This window comes from Gymnogyps californianus, chromosome 22 (assembly GCF_018139145.2).
Source record: "Gymnogyps californianus isolate 813 chromosome 22, ASM1813914v2, whole genome shotgun sequence".
NCBI lineage: Eukaryota > Metazoa > Chordata > Aves > Accipitriformes > Cathartidae > Gymnogyps > Gymnogyps californianus.
In genome coordinates, this window is record NC_059492.1 from 7,018,338 (window position 1) to 7,028,078 (window position 9,741).

General features: G+C 70.9%; 1 protein-coding gene across 2 annotated transcripts; it reads right to left on the reverse strand.

The window, feature by feature from the left end:
- Window positions 1-5,363: 5,363 nt before the first annotated feature.
- Window positions 5,364-8,683, reverse strand: EVA1B (eva-1 homolog B). 2 transcript variants are annotated; one of them, XM_050909972.1, is made up of 4 exons: window positions 8,632-8,683; window positions 6,779-6,789; window positions 6,353-6,485; window positions 5,364-6,243 (listed from the first exon to the last, which is right to left on the reverse strand). In XM_050909972.1, exons 1-4 carry the CDS (start codon window positions 8,681-8,683, stop codon window positions 5,834-5,836), a joined length of 606 nt encoding a protein of 201 aa, XP_050765929.1. In that variant the 3' UTR covers window positions 5,364-5,833. The 2 variants fall into 2 exon arrangements, with proteins under 2 accessions (XP_050765929.1, XP_050765930.1); XM_050909973.1 differs by lacking the exon at window positions 6,779-6,789 and having other exon boundaries at window positions 6,353-6,469; window positions 8,579-8,632.
- Between the last annotated feature and the right edge of the window lie 1,058 nt (window positions 8,684-9,741).

Sequence of the window (9,741 nt, forward strand, 5' to 3'; positions counted from 1 at the left end):
CCGGTCCCTTCCTCTCGCCAGCCCCTTCTTTCCATGCAGCAGTTTTGTGACTTCCTCCGCTCTGGCTGCCGTGCAGCAGCCCCGGCCTCCTGCAGTCCTGGCCCTTGTCACCAAGCCCCCCTGCTGCCATGGGTCCCCAAGCCCACTGCCTGCATCAGGGGGTGCCAGGGCTGGGTGCAAGCGCAGGGTGGCCCATGGGGGAGCTGGCCTGGCCCCAGTGGTGCGGGCTCCCCGTGCTACTCATGCCACAAGCGGGGGCCATTGTGTGTGTCCCCGTGGTGAAGCTCCGGGGCAGCGATGTCGGGCTGTGCTGCGGGGCTGGTGGCTGCAGGCGCAGCTTCCCTTGGGCCCCCAGGGCCACAGTCTGGCACAGCGGGGCCCCGGTGCTGTGCTCCCTGCCGGCATTCGGGGCTCAGCCGCGGCAGGGAACCCCCTCCCTGCTCTCGCAGGTGCCTGCCCTGACGGCGAGGCCGAGACGCCGCACTGAAGCAGATGCCCAAGCCTTTCCCAGTGCTGGAGGAGAAGGTGGGTGGGGGGATCCGTGCTGGGGGCAGCTTGGGGCTTGGGGGGACACAGGGCTCTGCAAGCTGGCGGGTGCTGCCTGGCTGGTCCTCGGCCCCAGCTCGCAGCCGGGACCCTCGTGCCCCAGCTTGTCTCCTGTCCCTCAGGCAGAGCCGTGGCCAGCAGCACAGCGCCCGGCACCCGTCTTGCCGCCAGAGCTGGGTGAGTCACCCATTCCCCATGCCGTGGACCGGGGCCATGCCCTGTGGGGACTCCCCTGGGCTCGGGGTGCTGGGGGGACCTGGGGAGGAGCCAGACCCTGCGAGCCCCGTCCTGCCCTTCCCACGCAGACCAGGAGCCACAGCTCTGCCGGGCCCTGTTTGACTATGTCCCGGAGCTGCCGGATGAGCTGCCGCTGCGGCGGGGAGATGTCATCCAGGTCCTCAGCAAGGTGAGGGGGCGCGGGGACAGGGGCGACCCTGAGGCTGGTCCCTGGCGCTGACCCCTGCCCTGCCCTGCCCGCAGCGGACAGAGGTCGAGGGCTGGTGGGACGGGCAGTGCCGGCACCAGAGAGGGCTGTTCCCCAACAACTTCGTGGAGCTCCTGCCGGCGCCGGTGCCCACGGTGAGTGGGGGCTGCACCAGAGCCACCCTGCCCGTGCTGCCCCAGGGCTCGTGCAGCCAGACCCTGCACCGTGGTGGGCTCCACAGGGCCAAAGTCCGGTGTCTGTGGGCTGTGCCATGCCAGTGGTCCCTGCCTGAGGTCCCAGCGCCGGGTGTGCTCCGGTGCCCCATCCTCACCCACCCCTGCTCTCCTGCAGCTGAAGCCGGCGATGCCATCCCGGGACGTGGAGTCCGGTGAGTCCGGCCACGGTGGCCGTCTGGCCCCGGGGGCCTCGGTGTCCCGCCAGGATGGCCGGGCAGCCCCGCGGCCGGGTGCAAGGTGGGTTGGGGCAGCCGTGGGGCCAGCCGTGCCGGGGGGCAGGAGGAGCCCCGTGGGGCATGGGGATGCGGCGTGGACCGGCACGGAGGTGCTCTCTGCTTCAACTTCCTTCCCAGCGCGGAGCCGATTTCCTCCAGCGTCACATGCGTGGTGTGGGGCTGTAACAGCCGGGGGAGCCTGGCACGGCACCACGCCACACGGCCTCGTGGGCAGCCCCGCGCCGGCAGGTAGGATGGAGCGGCCGCGGCTCCGGAGGTGCCACGCATGGGGACCATCCTGGCAGCAGCACCTGCGCAGGGCTGTGCTTGCTCCCAGGCTGTGCCGGTGCTCTGGGAACTGGGGGAGCTGCTGAGGGGGAGCCGGGGGAGCTGCTGAGGAGGAGCAGGGGCTGTGGCAGGGTGCTGGGCAGCTCCGGGCACCATCAACCCTGCGCCGCTGAGAGCAATGGAGCCCCGGGGCCCGCAGAGCAGCTCCCCGCACCCTTGGGGCCGGGCACCCTCGTCCCCATCCTCGTCCCCGTGGCCTTCATGGCTGCAGCTGTCTTTTTGGGTGGATAAAACCCGCAGGCATTTTTGGTGCCTGCAAGGCCACCGTGGTGAGGGCTGTGCTCTTGGCGGCAGGGACCAGGTGGCATCAGGGCTGCTGGCCTACCATGGGGACAGGGTGACCCACCACAGGGACGGAGTGGCCCACCATGAGGACAGGGTGGTCCATGGGCACATGCCTGTGGCCTGATGCCCCGTATCCTGCTCTGCTGGGGGGTCCGTCCCAGTGGGACCCCGGGGCTCGGTGGCAGAGGGTTGCTGCTGCGCCATAGGCGGCGGTGGGACGGCATCCTGCCCGTGCTGCGGTGCCGGTGCTCTGGGGGAGGTTTGCAGCTGCCTGCTCTGCCGCGCACAGAGGAAGCACCGACCGCAGCGGGGCTGGGTGCGGGGATGGGTGCAGAGCTGGGTGCAGGGTTGGGCGTGGGGCTGGCAGGAGGGGTGGCTGCCCCCGAACCAGCAGATATGACCCTAGGCACATGGTGCCGTGGGCGGTGGGGCCGAGCCGCCATGGGGCTGGTCGGGTCCTGCCGAACATCGCTGCCAGCCCTGGCAGGCGTGGGAGACGGTGCTGGTGGGAACCTTGGGCCCAGGAGCACCGTGGGACCGTGTCACCCACCGGTCCTGCCTGTGGGCGACTCCTCCCCAGCACTCCCTGTCCCCCCCACACGACCCTGAGCCCAGGGCCCCTGGCAGGAGCAGAGTGCGGAGACGTGGGCAGTCAGGGATGGAGGGGCCCCCGGAGACCATGGCCTAGCAGGGCGTGGGGGGGCTGTCCCACCCAGCCAAAGGGTCCCTGGGAGAGGGGCCATAACGAGGGTCCTTCCCCCAGTGCCTGACGAGCCCCTTTGCTCCCCGGCAGCCTGTAAGACAGCGAAGGACGAGACGGGCGAGGAGGGGGAGCACCCGGGTGAGTCCTGGGCCAGGGGAGGAAGGAGGGACGGGGATGGGGATGGGGATGGGGATGGGGACATGCCCGGGACAGGAGCTCCGTGCCTGGGCAGGTCCCCGGTGCCGGGGCATGGCCGCAGTCGGGGCTCCCCGTCAGGAAGCGCTTCCTGCCCCGCTCTTGCCTGGCTGTGCCGCAGGGTGCTCGCTGTGCCGATCCCAGCCCTGGTCCTGCCTCCTCTCCCCAGAGCTCTCGGCACCAGTGAGGATGGAGCCGGCCAAGCTCCCCCCCAGCAAGAGGATGGCTCCTGCTCCCCCTGTCCCTGCCAAGGCCAAACCGGCCCCCACGCTGGCGAGCAAGTAAGAGACACGCGGCCGTGCCGGGGTGTCTGGGGCCGCCATGATGCCCCCAGAGCTGGCACCGTGCCGATGTCCGTGCTTGGTCCCCGGAGTGGGGCTTGCATCTCCCGCATGGGAGGGCCGAGCACGGCCCGGCTGTGCCGCTTTACCACCTCTGCCGTCCCCAGGCCCGGCGGCCCCCAGCTCTGCGCCTCGGCTGACGCGGAGTGGGGCAGAGCCAGCGACCCAGGTAGGTGCTGGGTGCCGGTGCCGGGCACTGCAGCCATCACAGGGCCATGCCCTGTGCCAACGCCGGGTGCTGATGCTCTCTCTTTGGCAGATGCTGATGGCTTCAATGCGGTGCCGGTCACCACAGCCAAGCTGAGCCACCCCACTGCCACACGCCCCCGGGTGCCGGGTCAGCGGCCACCCAGCCTCGCCCTGGGGAGTGTGGGGGGTCCCTGCGAGGGGGAGCAGCCCCAGGGGCCACCCCACACCGGGCTCTGTGCCCCTCTCCCTGGTGCGGGGCAGGCACCCGGCCCGCGATGGAGCACAGAGGTGCCAGCGGCACCGCGGCCGGAGGAGAGGCTGGCCCTGGAGGACCTGAAGGCCGAGGTCCGGTCCCTGCACATCCTCGTGGACCTGATGCGCGTCCAGCACCTGTAAGTGGGGACGGGGGTGGCGGGGGGTCCCCAGCAGCACCCGGCTGCTTGCTGTCGGGTCTGGCCCCGGCTGAGCCGTCCCCGGCACGTTGCAGGCGGGACCTGGAGGACATGCGGCTGGAGATGTGCCAGGAGCGGGCCAAGCGCCAGGCACTGCAGGTGAGTCCCTGGCAAGGGGTTGCCCCCGTGCCGGGGTCCCCACCGCCCCCCCAACGCTCACAGCCTCTCCCCACGCAGGCGGAGATCGAGCGGGTGAGGAAGGCACTGCCCTGCTAGCGCGGCCAGGGGCTGCAGCTGCGGTGCCCACCCCTCTGCGGCCCCGGGGGTGCGGGGCAGGCGGGCGGCACGCAGTGCTGCGGGCGCTGTGCCGGTGCTGTGCCATGTGCTGCCTGGCCCCGCTGCCCCCAGCCCGGTTCTGCACCCATCGGGCACGAACGCCCACCCCACACGCAGGCACTGCTTTCTGCGGCGTGGCGTGGCCCCGAGGCCGTGCAACAGCCCCTGGGGGTATAGATATTGTTTAAAATAAACTGTTTTGGGTACGGAGTGCTGCTGGGCTGTGTGGGTGCTGCAGAGGGCAGAGCCCTGGGGCTCTGCCATGGACTGCCACGTCCCTGCGGGGTTGGGCAGGGCTGGGCTGGTCCCGCCAGGCACAGGGGGTCCCACCATGGCACAGGGGGTCCCACCATGGCACAGGGGGTCCCGCCCCAGCACAGGGGGGTCCCACCGGGGCTGGCTCACTGCAGAGCCCAGGGCAGGAGCCTGCAGTGCTCAGCCCCAGGTGCTGGGAGTGGACGTGCCAGCAGTCCTGGGCAGGGCTGCAGAACTCTGCCAGCCAGTCCCGGGGGGGCCGAGTGCTCCCTGCCACCCCCTGCACCTCATCCCAGGCTGGGATGCAGAGCCAGGGCCCGCAGGAGGGCTGGGGCAGCGTCTCCTCCTCATCTTCATCCTCCTCCTCGTCCTCCAGCCCCCGCACCATTTCCCAGCCCAGCCCCAGCACATCTTGGCCTCCAGCCACCGGCGTGGGGCTGGGAGAACATCTGGAAAACATCTGGATCCTGCTGGCGCTGGCGGCGTGGGGGACTGGCCTGGGAAGGAGCTATTTTTATAAAGCTGCCGGGGAAGGGGCTGGGGAGGGGGCAGCAGGGCCCCCGCACCCCGCGGGGCTGGGCCGGTGCTGGGAGCGTGGGCAGGATGCCGCCCCAGCCCGCATCCCCGGGGAGCACCCGCCGCCCCGAGAGCCCAGTGGGGAAACATCCGCCCCGGCACCCCCGGGAGGGCGCTGGGTCAGGGCCGGGCGGTGCCGGAAAGGACCCAGCTAATTTTAGTGGGGCCAAGGGGAGGGAATCGGCCCGGGGAGGCAGCCGCAGCCAGAACAACCCCCCCCCAAGCACCGCTTGTGCCGGCTGCTGCAGCCATGGCCGCCCCGGCACGCAGGGCCCCCCCCTTGGCGTGCAGGGCCCTCGCCACCCTGGGCTCCAGGTAGTGTATAACAGCACCATGTTTCAGGGGCAGGACCCCACAGCTTACACGGACGTACAGCCCGACCGCGACCCATGGGGATGGGCCTCCCTGCGGTGCCAGCGCTGAGCCGATGGGCCCAGCGCCCGTGGCCAAGACTGGCAAGGTCTTCCCTGTCCTTGTCCTTGTCCCCGCAGGGTCCCGGGGCTGCTCGGCTGGTGCCAGCAGTCGTACCAATGGCTCAAAGTGCGTCGTGTCCCACAGCGGCGGGGGTGAGTCTGGCCCCGGGGGTGCCCATGGCACCGGGGTCCGGCTGGCAGCGGTGCAGAGATGCTCCAGGGCAGCTCCTCCAACCCAGGGGCAGTGAGCAGCCCCCCTGTCCTCCTGTCTCCTGGCCCCAGACCGGGTCCTAGGCAGCTCCTGGGGGTGGCACGGTGTCGGCTGAGCTACTGGGGGGAGCCGGCCATGGTGCCGGGGCAGCTGCCCCCGTGCCGGGACTCAGTAGTAGTGGACACGGCCCAGGGTGCCGGTGCCCAGGATGTCGGGCTGCCCGTTGCGCCAGATCTCACGGATGATGCGCTCGCGCTCCTCCAGCCGCTGCGCCCGCTCCAGCTCCTCCGCCGAGGCGAAGACGTTGACGGCCAGCGCCCCGTCCCCGGGGCCATGGCTGTCCAGCGGGATCTCGGTCACCGGCAGCAGTGACTCGGACGCTGCGCGGTCGACGGTGTCCTCCTCTTCCTCATCCTCCTCCTCATCCTCCTCCTCCTCGTCCTCGCTGAGGTCCCGTGGGTGGGGCAGGGGGCGCGTAGGGGACCGGCAGGAGAGGCGCAGCACCAGCAGGCACAGGGTCAGCACCAGCCCGAAGCAGACACCCAGCACGAAGTAGAGCCCGAAGCTCTCGGGGTTGGCTGCAGGGAGAGCAGAGGGGATGAGGGAATGGCCTGTGCCCGCCGCGGGGCCCATGGTGGCCCTAGGGTCCCCCCTGGGACGTGTCCCTGCTGTTCCGGGTGGGCTCACCTCGGATGTGTGCGTATGCGGCCATGCTGTTGCTCAGCAGCTCCATGTCCCGCCTGCGGGTCTCCATCCTGCGCCCGGCCGTGCTCAGCGTCTCCAGGGATGGCACGTGCTCGGCATCTGCAGAACACAGGGGCTGAGCAAGGCACTACTGGGGGCTGGGGCCCCCGGAGTCCCCTGTCCCTTTTAGGGCCTGCCTGGGTGCAACCATGCCCCAAGGGCTCCCCACTGAGCACCAGCCCAGTCTGGGCTGCTCAGTCCAGGGCCAAGCCCCACAGGTGCTGAACCGGAGCCGCCCCGCTCCCGCTGCCCCTCCATCCTTCCTGCGGGATCAGGACGGATACGGCTCCTCCAGGACACCACGTCAAGCGGATCTGCGGCACCGGGCCAGGCTTTCCATCCTCTGCCCTGGTCATGGGCACAGGACACGGGACACAGGGCTGGGCCATGTGGCTGAGCTCGGTGCCGAGCCGGGCCGGGGTCCCAGCACACCCCTGCAAGCCTGCCCACGCCGGCAGGGCCACGGGGCAGGCGGGAGCTGGTGCTGCCTGTGCACGTGTGCACACACACGTGCGCTCCCCACACAGCCCCTCCGGGGCAGCGTCCCCCCCAGTCCCCATGCTGCTCCCAGCCCAGCTCCAGCCTCGGCTGTTTGCCGTGGGGCCCCGCGGCGCGGGGGCAAGGACCGGGCCATGGTGCAAAGGCCGCTGGGTCGGCAGGCAGCAGGGAACACCGCTGAGCCGGGGCTGACCCCGCGCCCCCCCAGCTCCTGCCACAGCCCCGGAGCAGGACAGGCGAGGGGCAGGCGCTGGCCTCTCTGCAAGAGGAAAAGCCGCCCGCGTCCTCTCAGCAGGGCTGGCCATGGCTCCCACGGGAACCTGCCCTGGGAGCTGGGAGGGGACGTGAGCGCCCTGTGTCATCTCCTCCATGACGCCTCGTGGGGATGGGGTGCCTGAGCCCCCGCTGGGGTGCAGGGGTGAACACCCACCTCCTCCTGCCCGGGGACCCGCCTGGCCCTAAGCAGCTGAGCACCAGCCCTGGCAGCCCGTCCCCGCGGCCCCTCACTGCCCCCGCAATGCTGGTGTGGGGCCGGGTCCCCCTCAGTTGTGGGGTGCTGTGGCCCCCAAGGCACAGGGCTGGGCAGCGGGCAGGGCAGCGGGCAGGGCAGCGGGCAGGGCAGGAGGCGATGCAGCGCCCGGCCCTGGCAGGGGACGAGCTCATTTCCCAGAAACGGCTCCAGAGAGGGAGGAATGAGGAAAGAAATGCAGAAAATGTGACACATCAGCAGAACCGTCCCCGGACAGTCCAGTGCTGTGGGGCTGCTGCACATCCCGGGACTGAGCAGCTCCTCACGGCGGGACACCCCGAAACATGGCCAGCTGCGTCCCCAGGAGGGTCCTGGCACCCTCCCTTGCAGAGCAGCCCCACCGCCAGCCCCTGCCCCTGCAAGGGGGCCAGCTGGGAGCTGCACAGCCCCGCTGTGGGGCTGGAGGGGCAGAGCCCCGCCATGGGGCCCCAGGGACCCCTGGAGACCCGCCAGTGGCAGGGCTGCTGGCAAGGGCACCGCAGGGCTGGCCCCAGGGCCACGGGGGTGCTCGGCGCCCGTGGCCGTCAGCCGTGGCAGGGTGGAGGTCCGGGGCGGTAGCAGGCACAGGGTGTGAGCGAGCGAGCCCGGGGACAGGCAGAGGGAGCTGGGCCCTGGTGGGTGCTGCATGCTGGGCAGGAGAACGCTGAGTCCCCACCACCGGAGCCCGGGCTGCCCTGGACCCCCGGGGCACCACAGCAGGATCACCCCGGGATACGGCTGCGCCTGCGGGCACAGCCCCAGAGCGCTCAGCCCTGCATTCCCAAGCGCCAAGCTCGGCGTCCCTGAGCTCTGTGTCCCCAAGCACTAAGCTCCGAGTCCCCAAGCACCCAGCCCCGCATCCCCAAGCACCAAGCCCTGCATCCTCAACCGCTGCGTCCCCGAGCCCTGAGCTCTGCATCCCCAGGCACGGAGCCCTGCGCCCTCAAACCCCGCGTCCCCTGGCACTCGTCCCTGCGTCCCCGGGCACACCACCCGGAGCACCTCAAGCAGGGAACAGGGCAGAGCCGTGACACCCCGCCGCAGCCATCAGGGCTGGGTGGACGTGGGGCGCTGGGGTCCTTTGGGTGCCCCGTCCGCCCCGCGGTCCCCTGCGGCCCTGAGCCCCGTGCTGGTGCCCAGGGGCCGGCGGGACTGGTACTCACCGGGGTGGCGGGTGGCCCCGGAGCGGGGCGGGAAGGCGAGCAGCGGCAGGAGCCCGCTGCACTTTGGCTGGAGAGAGGGAAGAGAGAGAAAGGTCTGTTTAGCATTAACGCCGCAGCAACAGGAAATAGTTTGGAGGCAGCTGGCGGTCAGCGCTCCCCGCCGGAGCCAATGGCAGCCCCGTCCCGACGCCGAGCGGGGCGCGGGGCCGGGGTTCGTCCCGCTCCCCCGGGACGCTGCGCTCGGCCCTGCTGCGGAGCCGCCCCGGAGCAGGGAGTGGGGCCGCGGGCGGGCAGCTCCAGGCCCCATCCCGGCCCAGCCCAGCACCCATCCGGCAGGATCAGGCCTGGCTGTCCCCAGGCCCAGGCTGGGCTGGGGGTGCCGGATGCCAGCCAAGCACCCTGGGCTCGTGGGGCTGGGCCTCGGCCTGGCGAAGCCCCCGTGTGTCGCACCGCAGCCACACAGGGAGGGGGGTGCAGGGGCTCCTGGGGCAGCCCCCAGCCCCAGGGAGGTGTGGGGATAGGTAGGATCCTGCCCTGGTCCTGGCTGCCCCCAGCGGGGCCGTGCAGGGATGGAGCAGCCCAGGCCAAGGGGCAGCGCCCCGGCCCCATGGCAGCCCACCCGGCAGCTTGACCGCAGCACGTGCTGCTCAACAGCGGCAGCAGCACCAGGCAGAGCCAAGGGTGCGGGCAGGGGGCTCTGCCCCACCCGTGTCAGCCCTGGACATGGCTGGGCTGGACCCCCAGGACACAACACTCTGTGCCCAACGTTTGTCCCCAATGGCCCAGGGGACCACTCCAGGCTGGACAGGGAGGGACCGGCTCTGCCAGGGCAGCGGGCTCAGCCCCAGGCAGGGCCTGGCAAGGGGAGCCGGAGCCCCAGGGGCAGGACAGGGCTGGGGGTCCCCGTGGGGCTGCTCACGCCGCTCCCCTGCAGGCCCATCCCTGCTGTGCCCTCTCACCCGTCTCCCCAAGCACAGGAGCCCCCCCAGCCCCGGGGTCCTGGCCCGTCCCCACGCTCCCCCCACCGCCACAGGGTCGCTGCGCTCTCGGTATGAAGTTTTATTGCCGACATGCAGGAGTAGTTTTGATGTAGTACAAAAATAATGTCTTTATACAAATTTTTTTCCTTTTTTTTTTTTTTTCCTCTTTTTTCTTACAACAGG

Excerpts from the sequence above, each read along its gene's own strand:
- EVA1B (XM_050909972.1), bottom strand. The coding sequence starts at position 8,683 with ATGCTAAACAGACCTTTCTCTCTCTTCCCTCTCTCCAGCCAAAGTGCA. Across the intron at positions 6,244-6,352 it reads CGCATACGCACACATCCGAG|CCAACCCCGAGAGCTTCGGG; the intron begins GTGAGCCCACCC and ends CTCTCCCTGCAG.